Source organism: Leopardus geoffroyi, chromosome C2 (assembly GCF_018350155.1).
Source record: "Leopardus geoffroyi isolate Oge1 chromosome C2, O.geoffroyi_Oge1_pat1.0, whole genome shotgun sequence".
In the NCBI taxonomy this organism is placed as follows: Eukaryota; Metazoa; Chordata; class Mammalia; order Carnivora; family Felidae; genus Leopardus; species Leopardus geoffroyi.
Window position 1 is genome coordinate 32,088,797 of NC_059333.1, and position 13,731 is coordinate 32,102,527.

Here is a 13,731-nt window from a genome sequence, read left to right on the forward strand (position 1 = left end):
AGCAGGGGAAAAAAAAAAGATGTCTCCTTAAAAGACTGTCCGAAGAAATATTAAGAATTAATTTTCAAATATAGATCTCAATCCTAAGGAGCCACTGAAAATTATCTTTGCAGAAAAAGAAAACACTCACCAAACTCTACATTAATCAGCTACCAAAAGACTCAAATCTCTACGGAAAAAATATATACTACCGAGAATCTGATGGGTTTTTAATTGTTTTGGAAGGAGCTGATGAGAAAAGTAGTCATAACAATTGCTCTTGCATAAGCACTTCATAATACTCAAACCACTTTTATGAGCATAGAAATATTTTGTTAATTATTATTTTATCTCCTATCAGTTCACTGATGTTTGTTTATATTATATGTATATATATTTTTTTCAACAAAAGAGAACACTGAAACTCAGACAAACTGAATGACTTTCCCTTGATTCACCCACACAGAAGATGTGATATGAGCACCAAGGATGCCCCAAAGACTGAGAAGACAAAGTGAACACAGTGTTCCTCTAGGGAACTCAGAGTCATGGGGGGCAAACACTGAAATGCAGCAAGGGCAGCAAACAGCACCCAGCAGGTACATCAAAGGGGGGATCCCTGACCTGCTCATGGGTGAGGCCTGTGTATCATGCTTCCTTGAGGATGCTTACCTGAGCTGAGTCTAAGGAAGGAGTAATTAGCAAGTAGAAGACAGGGCAGGGAGAGGATAGGGCATTTTAGACCAAGGGACCAACATAAAAGCCCGGAGGTAAGCCACATGGTGGTAGTGCATGGAAAAAAAAAAAGTAAACAATGGAGTGCTCCTTCACTGAAGGGAGTAGTGAGAGGGGACTGAGTGGCCAAGAGGAGCACTATTAAGTATCTTGGGTCTTACCCTGGAGAGATGGAACCATGACAATGTTCAGATTTGTGTTCTAGATGGATGAACCTGTTGTTTGGAGAATGGGTTCCATTGGGCAAGATGGAGGCGAGGAAACTGATTAGAAATTAACAGACGACAAAGGCCTGAATGAAAATAGTGATGTGAAGGTGAGAGGGATGGTGGGAGGGTTAAGAAATATTTAAACGGCAAAAACAAGTAGGATTTTGTGACCACTGACATGGGAGAAGTGTGAGAGTCAAGCATGACCCCCACCCAGCCCCTGAGCTATCTATCTACTGGCATGTAGCTGCCGGCTGTCCTGGCCTCCACTGATGCAAACAGGACAGAATTCACTTTCTGCCTCCTTCTCTGCTCCCATTTTCACTGCATCACTATTATTTCCTGTGAATTAATACTCACACTCTGGGTTAGTAGAAATCTGAAAGCTTAGACAAGCCTCTGACAGCTGCTGCTTGTTTTACTGAAAATTATAACTGCTCTTCAATTCCTAGTTCATTGGGACACGAACTAAGGGTCAATCATAAACTGTAGCGCCCGAGATATTTCAGCAAAGCTGCTTGTTTGAAGCATGTGGTTCACCAGCAGCAAGGAGAGAAGCTCTAGGAAACATCCCATTAGCAGCAATTAAGTCAGCCAAAAGACAGTGTGGGTCTTTTTTTTTTCTGCCTTTGTGTCTCCCTGGTCTCATGTCAATCTCAGACTTTAAGGCTCAGCCTTCCAGAAGCTGTCAGTGGCTAATCAATCCTAATGAGGAAGCACTCTGTTCCTTCATTGCATAGTAGGCATAAATACTTATGGGAAGCACCAGACAACTAACAATTCTTCAGAACGGAATTGAATGCACATCCTTTTGAGGATTCATTTGAATATTCCTACTGTGCGCCAACAATAAATTTAAAGAGACAGCAATGTCATTCATGGTACCATATATTATCACTAAAAAAATAAAACAGGTGACGAAATTGAGAGAATGGAGTCATTTCACATCAAAGGAAGAAAAACGGACAAGCACTTATCAGAAAAGAGCTGGGATTTCACAGAAATCCCACTCGTCTGGGAGCAGAGCATCACCTGGTTTAGAGATGTTTGGCATCTGCCTTTTCTTTTAACAGAGCTGCTGCTGAAAGGGCAGAAAAGCAACTGTTTCTTGAGCTTCAAAGAATAACTGGTCCCTGTGAGCGGTCTGCAGAGGAGTGCAGTGAGGTGTGAAGTAAGATCTAAATGTCCAGCTTCCTGTGTCGGACTGGCCCAGCACTCAGGGCTAAGGGAAAAGAGGGGGCTAAGTGTCTTTTTTAGTTCCTATTGTAAGACAGACAAACAAAAGTGGGATTAGATTTTCTTAATGGTTCAACTCAGCAAAGATAAAATGTGATTGCTTGGAGAATGGCTGGGGTATGGAAGTCTGTTTTCAGTCTGGTTTCCTGTGACAGACACAGTGATGGGAACATGATCATTCTGGTGACAGAGTCACAAATTCACTTTGGAAATAAAATTGTGACAGTAATAATAGCTGCTTTATCTATAAAGTTGCAAAGGGAGTGGAAAGATTGATAATGCCCTCAAGTTTGCCTTGTTTAAGCAATGAATATCACTGAAGCAAAGAATCAGACAGACTCTTAGAGGCAGAGCACAGACTTGGATATGGGAGAAATGCGGAGTTTAAACTAAACTCTGTGTGGCCTCATCCTCTACCTTTCCCTCGGGAGAGCACTCCTCAAAAATGGAATTATTTAAAAAGTTATGCACATGACTGTCTTCATAAACATATAATTACTCATTTCAAAGGGCTTGTTATTAATCCTGTAGTAAGTAAAATTATTTTTCTTCCTTTATTTTTCATTTAGTGCATTGAAGCTGTATTCACCATGCTTTTCCCAAAGGCTAACTTCAACCAAAGTGAATGTATGTTGTGGGGGAGGGAGAGGGGGAGGGCGGGGACTCACTTTTTAAATTAACCATGAATTGGTTCACAAATAAAAACCAGTAAAAAATAAAACTTAGCTATCATGTGATTTCAAGAACTTCAGGGTCCACCTGGCAAACATCTAACAGAGGCCTAATAAATAGGTTTAGATTACGATAGTAAAATAATATGAAACAAACCTGTGACCATTCTCAGAACACCAAGCAGAGGCATAAATTTTAGCCCTTTCAATGGCACACTGTTTAAAAACCTGGCAGGGAGCCTCTATGCATCTATTTTGTTCTGGTTAGATTTTATATTTTATAGGTATGTTACAACCTATGAAATGGTTATTAATACCACAGTATATATCTTTTGCCTTCAAAGATGGGGTCATCATACAATATAAAACACAAGTTCAGAAGAGAATTCGTTCCTACCAAGACAAAGCCTACAATCCTGACACTTGTCAAATTGAGACATTAAAGTGCAAATGTAACAATGCAATCGATCAAAACTGAGATGACATTAAAAAGATGCCTGATGTTTTGTGTGTATTTTAGGTTCACAAAGAGAATTCTTGAGGAGGTGTGGAGACATTATACACATAGAAGGAAAGTAGGGGCAGACACACATTAAGTATAAATATAATAACATTGATGTTAGTTTAAATTTATAGATAACAAAACAAATTATTCCACTGAATAAGAGAATATTACGCTAACTGAATTTTCTGGTTAACTGGGAGTTAAGCGGAAACACTTTTCTGTTGTAATCATTCCAAACAGTGTTATTTCACCATTTTTATTGGTTATATAATAGACATTAATTATTTTTCAAGAAAATCAAATTACTGCAGTCTTTGCGTTTCATTCTGACAATCAGTTTCAATGATATACCAAAACTGACATGCAAGTTAAAGGAATCTGGATATTCTTTTTGAAGAACTGCCTAAATATTTATGGAGCCCAGGCTGCACATATTTTTAACTGAAAACTTCTTTTTTTTAATTTTTTAAAAAAGTTTATTTATTTATTTTGAGAGAGAGAGCAGGGAGGGGCAGAGAGAGAGGGAGAGAGAACCTCAAGAAGGCTCTGCAATGCCAGCATAGAGTCTGACACAGGGCTCCAACCCACAAACCGTGAGATCATGAGCCAAAATCAAGAGTCGGATGCTCAACCGACTGAGCCACCCAGGGACCCCGAAAACTTCTTAATATTGACAAATTTTATTATTATTTGCCTATTTCAAGAGTAAAATAAAATCTATGTTATAAATAAATCAATATTTATATGTTATAAATAATCAATATTTTGATTTGGCTCGATAACTTGGTGTTTGCCTGCTCCAGATGAAGTAATCCATCCAATGTCACATTAAGATATGTATGTGGTATAGGTCTTAGGGGTGCTGTTACTTGCTAATAACAGGGTGTGACCTCATAGTTTATTCATGGGTTGATTGATTAATTGAAGCTTCCAGGTGGTCATAAAGAAGAATAAGTAGTTTTTCAGAATATGACCAGGTCTTGGAAAGAATTACCAGGAAACACCCTATTTTAAGCAAAGGTAACCTGAGGTGCTGAGAATCCAAATAATTGGAAAACATAACAAAACAACAAATCCATCGAACATAAAGTGTAATCTTTTTGATGATTTCTATTGCCTAATGGTCATTATTTTCATTAATTTAACTAATTATTTTGCAAAAGTTCAGTGTAAATCTAGCACCAGAGCTTTGATGGCACACACACACACACACAAAACCCACTTACCAAAAAGGCCAATAAATTTTGTTGCATAATGCAAATGTAATACTTTATATTTGAGAAGAGTTTTGAAAAATTTTACATCACAAATTATCATGACTATATTAGTTCAATTTCTCAATTACAATAGCAGAAAAAGAAAAACCCTATCTGTCTAGAATTATCTGAACAGTACTAAATAACCAATAATTATTAAAATAAGCAATAAAGCTATCAATATGAATTGATATGAACTAATATGAATATGCTTCTTAGTTACAAAACGTATACTTTGTAAGACAATATTTTAAATAATTTTATATATAATTTAATCCTTATAAAGGCTCTGAGGTTGGTATTACCATACCCATTTTATACACGGGGCAACTGAGGTTCAAGAAGTTTAAATCACCTTTTCTAGGTCACACAGTTAGTAAATGATAGAAACTGCTAAGTTCTGACTCTAATGTCTATGCTCTTAGCTACACAATTTTTTGTAATACATTTCTTCCAGCTCTGATAATACCCAAACTCTAAAGAAAAATTTTAAAGTCCTTTAATTTTTTTTTCAGTTCAAGTATGTCTTTATTCCAGGGATTCATGAACTTGCTTGTTTAAAATAAAAAATAAAGGGGCACTTGGCCAAAACAGTTGGTAGAGCATGCGACTCTTGATCATGGGGTCATTACTTAAAGCCCCAGGTTGGGCATGGAGCTTACTTTCAAAAACAAACCAAAAAATAAAATAAAATAAAATAACAACTTTCTGTGTTCAGACACAGATTTCTTGAATTAGGTTCTCCAAGGGCATTCCAGATAGGTGGTGTATTTAATAAGATTCAGTAAGTATAGATTTGTAAGTAAGCTCAGATAACAAACTTCAGATAAGTTTAGGACACTCTGCCTAGTCCTAGGTTTAGCTCTAGTCCCTTTCAAACACAGACTACTAGGCAGCCATTGTTTGATGGCCGGATCTTCAAATTTGATCCAACAGAACCTAACTGTTAGCATTCAGAATCAAAGCCACTGGTAGCTTTCTGAATTTACCATAGGATGTCCTTATGATATTTTTACCACTCAAGCAGAAGGCTGAAGTCCATATTCATATTTCAAACTGGAACAAGTATTTATTAGATAATACACCTCTTATATGTCCAGTACGATGCTAACCACTATGAAGACTATACTAGTACAAAATACAGGATAATTCTTAGAAAGAATATTTAAAGAATATATACAGGTAGAATTTCCAAGAAAATAGAATTGGGATTTCAAGAAAAAAAATGGAAAGAAAGAAGTGATTCCAAGTCAAGTCTATTTTTTAAATGTTAGAACTATTCATATCTGTACTGGGGATGAAATCCAATGGTCACCCGTATTTAAGAATTTTTTTTTTCCAGTAACTTCTATCTGGAGAACAAAGTTTTGTTGCCCAACATCACCTCCCAAAATTAAATACTTATTGTATGAGGGTAAAGGAAAGGAAGATTATTTTTGAGCTCATGCTGACTCCAATAGTTCCTGTTAAAAATGAACCACAAATAAAATATAGAAATCAAGAACTACACTACTGAATTTCTTATTATAATTGTTTCCTGCTATCAAATAGATTCATTTGAAATTAGTTTCCCTTGTAGTACGTAGTATTTTTCTGTATTCAATCTCGAATGAAGACAAAAAAATACAACTTCTCAAGTTTCCTTTGAAAAGTTTCCTGTTTTTTTTGATTAGTTATCTTCTGCAGTTGGGAATCATGTTACTTTCTTAAGCATTTTATGTATATTATTCTAGATTGGTTAAAGATATTTTAACAGTGATGTTAATATGCATGTTTTATTTTAATATTTAAATAAAAGAATGCCTTCTCAGCACTATACAGATATTTCATAAGTTTATAGAAAACCCAATGCAGTTGAAGTAAAATATTCTAAATTCCCAAAGTAGTTTCTGGATCTGATCATTTGTACCCAATTTCCATTGAAATTCAGGCTTAGGGAGTAAGAATTACATATGGAAAACTTAAGGCTGAATTAGCTTTGGACTTAGTTTAAAATTACAGGAAGAAAAAAAATTAATAAAATTGCAGGAAGAAAGTCTATTTTGATTTCAATGTCCACTCTACATACAGGAAAATGGTATTATTAATGAAAGCATCAGACTCCTGAGGTAAAAGACTTTAAAACATAAAGTGAAACATATCTCTTTGACTAATATGATAGACAAATCAACCTCCCTGTCACCACTGTCTAAAGAGAGATACACCTTTTCATGTCTTGTCTTATCCTGGGCTCCTTTTACTCCCTCTGGGGGGCTTTTGAACTGGGATTTGACATCTTTTAAATTTGTGCTTTTTCTAAACGTAAAGGGGTTTCCTTTTCTTACAGTTTTAGTCTTACACGGAGTTCAAGTCTAACTCAGATTAAAGAGAAGTAGTCTAGGCCTCAGAAATTCAATGTTTGTTCTTGATCTTTTCTTTTCCCTTCTTTCCTTTTGTTTTTATGAGGCTGAGCTAAAAACCCCAAAGTGGGACATAATGGCTTTACAGACAGAAAGAAAATATTCTTTCTTCTTTTTTTTAACTGTAAAAAGCCCACAAAACTCTTTTATAGAAAGCCCACAACAGAAACACTCCTCAAAAGGCACCTTTTTCTTCATAATAGTCTTAGAGGAGCCAGTGTTCAGAAAAGATGACAACTCCAAGTGTTGCTAATGTCAGACCCAGAAAGAAGCTGTGGTTTAGGGCCCAAATCCCTGTTTACTCTATACCCTAGTCAAAACACAGGGGGAGGGATTCACCAGCAAAGTATGTTTTAAAGGTCATTGTCTCTCAAATTCCACAATAAAGAATCTGTCCCTAAAAAGAAAAAAAAAAATGGGAGAGTTCTTGGATGAGACACAGTGAGAAATAATCGGTATGGCATCATGAAGAAAGGAGAACAGGGATCATGAAAATGAAAAACATCTGGATAATAGATATGAAGGAAGTGAAAGAACCATTTCTGCACAGCAATTTAAGATGGGAGTCCGGCGTTCAAAACTTGTAGCCATCGAATGTGGCATCCATTTGGGTTCAAATAACATCAAATAATAAATCTTTATCAGAATTAGCAAAGGGCAGGTGCAATTCATTCATTCAACGACTATTTACTGAATGTTTGTTATGTCACAGGACTGAAGGAACAAAAGAAAGTGGCAAAAGTCCCTACTCTGTGGATGGGTCTTACATTTTAGAGGGAAACAGAATTCTCTTATTTTTGGGTTCAGAATTGTACAGACCCTTGAAAGCGCGCGGTCCGAAGGAATGGTAGATTTGTTTCCGTTTAAAGACAGAAGTTTTCGAGGTGATAGCTGTCATCTAATTAAAAGATTAGAAGGGCTCTGTGTTTGAAGACCCAGAGATTTCAGGCACATACTCTCCGTAATTTTAACAACTTAATTCAATTTCCTGTCACAAACACTTACAGAGCTCCCATAGGCAAAACGATAACTTCTTCTAATTATGTTTGAAATAAAATATTTATATCATTATTTGAAGTCTATATTTAATGTGGACTACTCAAATAGATAATATTTTCTTCTAATATCAACATTATATTTCATATGATATAAAAAAGCAACCACGACAAAAGCTTCTCCAAACCCTACCTTGAACAGTCAGAGTAGCTGATGCTTCTGCTTTTCCAACCATATTTTCTGCAACACAAGTATATGACCCCATGTCACCAGCCATCACCTTCCGAATTTTCAAGGTATGATCATCTCTGATTTCATATCTAGTGACATAACACAAAAAAGCACAGTTAAGTGACCTTCTACTTGAAAATCCCATCATTTAGAAATATAACCCATCTAAGGCATCAAATAAACAATATGCAACGTTCCCTTCAGAAAATTTAAAACTAAAGGTGGAATGTGGCATTCCTCTAAGCAATCATGAAGATAGAAAGAACCTGTTTTCATATTTACGTTGGGTAAACAATTAAACTACTTTCTAAAAGAATATTTTGGGCAAAGTTGGCACTTATTCATTTGTTTCCTCAAGCTGCTGTCCCCAAACTAAAATTAACAGACAGTGACTATTAAATAAATTCTTATTATAGGTCAGACTTTGTTTTATAGGTTTCATCTTTTAAAATTCTTACAATAATTATGTAAAGTATTATAAAGTATCATCTACATTTTGCAGATGAGAAACTGGAGGCACAGGAAAGTAAGGTAACCTGCCTTTGGTTCTCCGCTAGTTTAGTGGTAGAGCTGGTACCAGAACTCAGGCTCTTATTCTACAGTTCATTTGCCATGGCTCATCTTCTCTCCCCCTCAATATTGGGTTTCTCTTGAAGTTTCACTTCAATACTCTTTTTACTCTACATAATATCATGAGTTATATTAGCAACTGTACTTTATATATTGATCAGCTGCACAAACATTCCTAATCCCTATTTCATTGAAGCTCTAAATTCATAATCCCAACTGACTAATAGCTCGACGTCGTATCCCACAGGTATCTCATATTTCATATGTTAAATACAAGTTTCTTTTCTTACCCCATTATATAAACCAACTCATCCTAATACAATCTACCTATATCTTCCTTCGACAGCTCTATATCTAACAAATCATCCAATTCATCAGTTTAGTCTAAGAAATTTCAGTCCATGGGGCACCTGGGTGGCTCAGTCGGTTGAGTGTCCGACTACGGCTCAGGTCACGATCTCACGGTTTGTGAGTTCGAGCCCCACATCGGGCTCTGTGCTGACAGCTCGGAGCCTGGAGCCTGTTCCAGATTCTGTCTCCCTTTCTCTCTGCCCCTCCCCCACTCACACTCTGTCTCTCTCAAAAATAAATAAACATTAAAAAAAAAATAAAAAAAAAAAGAAATTTCAGTCCACTATGGATCCCTGTCTGTAGCTCATGTTCCAGTTCAGGCAATCTATATCCCTTATCTGGACAAAAACAAGGGTGACCCTGCCACTAGATTTTCCCTGTATTAATGTAATACCCATAGTGCTAAAATATTATTTTCTTTAAAAAGTAATCCTGTTCAGGGCACCTGACTGGCTCAGTCAGTAGAGCATGTAATTCTTGATCTCGGTATTAAGTTGGAGGCCCACGTTGTGTGTAGAGATTACTCAAAAATAAAATCTTAAAAAAAAAAAAAAGGAATCCTGTTCATTCTAATCCCTTTGATTCATCACTGTGTATGCAATATGATTCAAAATTCTTCAGTCGATGATACAAAGCCCCTGATAATTTGGCCCCAGTGTCTCCAACCTGATATCCCGTAACTTCTTGCTACATGCCCTATGAGCTAGTTATGCTAAACTTTCTACCCCTCAAAATGTGTGATGTTCTTTCTCAGATTTAAGTCTGTGTTGTAATGTCTCTTTTCCTGGAACACTCTTCTCTTTGGTCTTGCTTTTTAAATTTAGACATATTTTTCAAGACATTGCTTACATGTCACCTTCCTTTGAGAATTCTCTCCTGATTTCCTACTCCCACCGGTCTACATTTTAGGTGGCAAAGGGTTTGCTATGTTATTCTGTATCTATCCTTACAAATCTCCTTTGGGAGCTCCTGAAAAGCAGAAACTATGTCTAAGCCACTGTAACCCCAAAATCTAGCAAAGACTCAACACATGTTTGCTGAATGAATGAACAGACAGCTTAAAAACAACACCCAAAAGCTTCATTTCACTGTCTCATTCCCTAAAGCTGCAAGTGTACCTCTGCTCTTAGCCAATTTAAAGACTTGACAGATATCAAGACACTCTGACTTCTACTATTCCCTGGTAGTGTTGTAGCTAAAAAAATAGACTCTTGCTCTTTAAATTGGTTCATACCTATATCTTTAATGTTGTACCTCCCTTCCCTTTCCTATCTACTCCCGTGCAAGAAATTACTATTAATTGTACTCTGGTTGAACAGAAGAGAAGCCTGTTTAAAAAATATCACATTTTACGAGGGGTCCCTGGGCAGGGCAGGGTCAAGAATCCACAGTTCCTATGTGAAACCCTCAGAGGAAGCATGCACTCTCCTGCTTCTGGCCCCTGAACAAAAAGTCTAGAATAGACTAGTCTAATGGTGTATATGCAAGTGCTGGTCTGATGAGAACCACAGAAATTCTGAATGGATGAATTGTTCCGCTAACTTCTGATCAGTACCTGGATTTGGGCAGTTCTCCATCATCTTTCCTCCATCGTACCGTAGGCACAGGGTCACCTCGGGCCTCACATTTAAATTCCGCACTGTCGTCCACAGTTACCGCCAAGTTACTAGGTCTCTTTACAAACGATGGTCTCTCTAAAATCAGAAAAAGCCATCTCAAGATCAAATAAAGAGAAACAAACTAAAAAAACATCTTAGATGTTCAGTGAAGACGTGTATAATTTGAAATATTATTTACAAAATTATTCCACATAGTCCCCTTCTTCTAGAAGCCCCTCCCTAGGTTTAGGGTTTTCTCCCCTTTTTCCTCCCATGTCTTGGGGACTTTATCTCAGGCTGCTTTACTCATGTCTTCTCTCCTCTCCCACCCGCCCAAAATATTGGTCTACCTTCTAAAGAAGGTCATTTCTTTCTCCCTGTATAAAGATGCTGCAAAGTGGCAAGTGATCTACTGTACAGCGAGGAGATGAGATAAAATTTCACTTACCCAAAACCGTTAGCTCAGCCACTTCACTCTCCCGTTCCCCAACCATGTTGGTACCAACACAAACGTATTTGCCAGCATCACTTTTGCGGGTGTAAGTGATCATGAGCTTTCCTCCTCGAATCTTAAAAAAAAAAGTTGTACATGAATACCATTAACATGACTTTAGCCACGTTTACAAGACAGATATCAAAAAGCTGATGTGCAGCATTTGCTATATTTATAGGTAGTAACTTTAGGCAGAATGTGTACCAAATGTACAGTAGAAAAGGGGCAAAACATGTCTACTTACCTACATCTTCTTACACAGTTATTACATTCCATATAACAAGAAATTTGTTTATCCCAACTGGCCAAGTTCTTTCATATTATTTGGTTAAATGAAAACCGAAAAATTCTATGAGTAATTTGGTTAGCAAGTAGGAAAAAAAAAAGGAAATTCTTAACACCATATATGAGTGTGATTAATATGTAAATACATATTAGCTACAATTGATTTCAAGGAAGCATATTCTGGTACTAGAAGATGTGGAAATAAAAATGACCCTAATTACTTAATTTGTTAGAGTTGTTTTAAAGGAACATATCTTTAAAGATTCAAAACACCGCAGGAACTGACGTGTTCTAAAAAAAAATAATGTATGTGTTTCTGCTGCCCAAGGAATTTCTTGGGGACTTAGGAGGCAGAGACTGAACAGATCCCAATAAATCATCTGGAAAGTCATTTGGACACACTCTTGAACATTTAATTATTTGAAGAAGAATTAATTACAAATGTAAGCAGACTTCCAGTACAATAAATAGGCTGAAGTTAACCATGAATTAAGAGCGGGATGCGGAAATTGAACTATCTTTACTTAATTTAATATGCTTTTGGTGGAGAGTTGGGTTCAATTACCCATGAATATCTCTAATTCTCTGAACCTTAGAAAGGTTTTGTCAGGGATAACTTCTAGAATGTTTCTTCATGCAGGTTTTAACCTCAACCTCACAGTTATTCTGTACAGTGTACTGAAGAAAGAAAGAAAGAAAGAAAGAAAGAAAGAAAGAAAGAAAGAAAGAAAGAAAGAAAGAAAGAAAGAAAAAGAGAAAGAGAAAGATTAAGAGATACAAAACAGAAGGCAGGAAAGGACTATTCAAACATAATTTTTTGTTTTAATCATAAACTTGGAGTTTATTGAAACCACTCGTTTACAAAGGTGGGGTCATACTGTTTTGCAGTATTTTAATTGCTTAGTTTCAATCCAGATACCCAAACTAGACATTGCATCCAAGTCTTTATATATTAGGACAAATCAAATATTAACAGTGCAGTTTTAATTTCTGTGGCTTTAGAACTTAATATTTTTTCAGTCGTTTTTTTTTTAAACAATAATCATGATTCTCTCGGTACCATTACAAAAACCACACAGGGACTTTTCTCTGCATTGTTTATGACTCTGTCCCTCATACCTAGAATAATGCCTCACTCAGGTGATTTTTGTTGAATACAAACTACTTTTATAGACAAAATCTAGCCTGTTATTCAATGAAGCATTTCTATAAAGGTTTACAGCAGTTACAAGATGTGTTAATATATACTGTTTTCATATATACTTACCTAAATTTCAGACAGAATAATACAAAGAAATAAATGTCACACAAAAACAAACAAATCTTTCAAGAGTTAACTACTATCGTAACTTTGCATGCATTCTTCTTTTGGCTCTCTCTCACACACAATAGATAGATATAGATTAGATACAGATACAGATGTATAGAAATAGATAGAAAGATCTACATCTACACACACACTTTCATTAAAGTAAGATCACGTGGTATATGCTCTTCTGTATGCATTTCCAACTCAATAATATGTTGAGAATATTTTGCATTTTAAATGTTGAAGATCATGTATACAGATCCTCCCCATTAACTTCAATGACAAAATAGTATTCCACTGTGCACAGGATTCCTTTACACATAATATTCCATCATATAGATTTATCATATTTTACCAAACTATTCCCCTACTGATAGATGTTTAAGATAATTCATTTTCCCTCTTCTAAATCAGCATTCTTTTGCAGATATCTTTTCTCACATGTGCAATTATCTCCTTAGAAGAACTCAAAGTGTGATTCTTAATTCAAATGTATTCCCAACCTGCAGGCTATTGGTTCACAGTGCTATTTTATGTTTTATAAAGTGGCTTTTGTGTGAATATATCATTTAAATTTGGTCTTTCTCATACCCCTGCTGTGAGGGTGTAAGGGCAAGTGTTATAATAACTTCATTTTTCACTTAAGCAACCAGCAGCTCAGAAAGTATAACCTCTTTTCCTGTATACCTGCACTATGCCCATCATCACAGTATGTTTTAATTTTGCATTTAAACGCCAGATTTCCTCCCTGACTGTGAACTCTGAGGCAGAGAAGCATATCTAATTTGTCTTTATAGCCCCAAGGACCTGTCACAATATCTAGCAAATAATAAAAAAAAAAAATTGTGGAAGGAAAGTGACTTGCCCAATGTCACTTAGCAAGTTGGAACAGATATTCCCCAAGAGAT

The 13,731-nt window shown here is 36.1% G+C and overlaps 1 protein-coding gene across 10 annotated transcripts in view; it reads right to left on the reverse strand.

Annotated features, from left to right (window-relative positions):
- The window catches only part of ROBO1 (roundabout guidance receptor 1), a 1,138,975-nt gene that overhangs the window by 102,159 nt on the left and 1,023,085 nt on the right, over positions 1-13,731 (reverse strand). For all 10 annotated transcript variants that reach the window (XM_045501664.1, XM_045501662.1, XM_045501663.1 and 7 more), the window contains 3 exons: positions 11,185-11,305; positions 10,694-10,832; positions 8,179-8,306 (listed from right to left, as the gene is read on the reverse strand). In XM_045501664.1, coding sequence (XP_045357620.1) covers positions 8,179-8,306; positions 10,694-10,832; positions 11,185-11,305 — 388 coding nt within the window. The remainder of the gene's footprint in view (positions 1-8,178; positions 8,307-10,693; positions 10,833-11,184; positions 11,306-13,731) is intronic.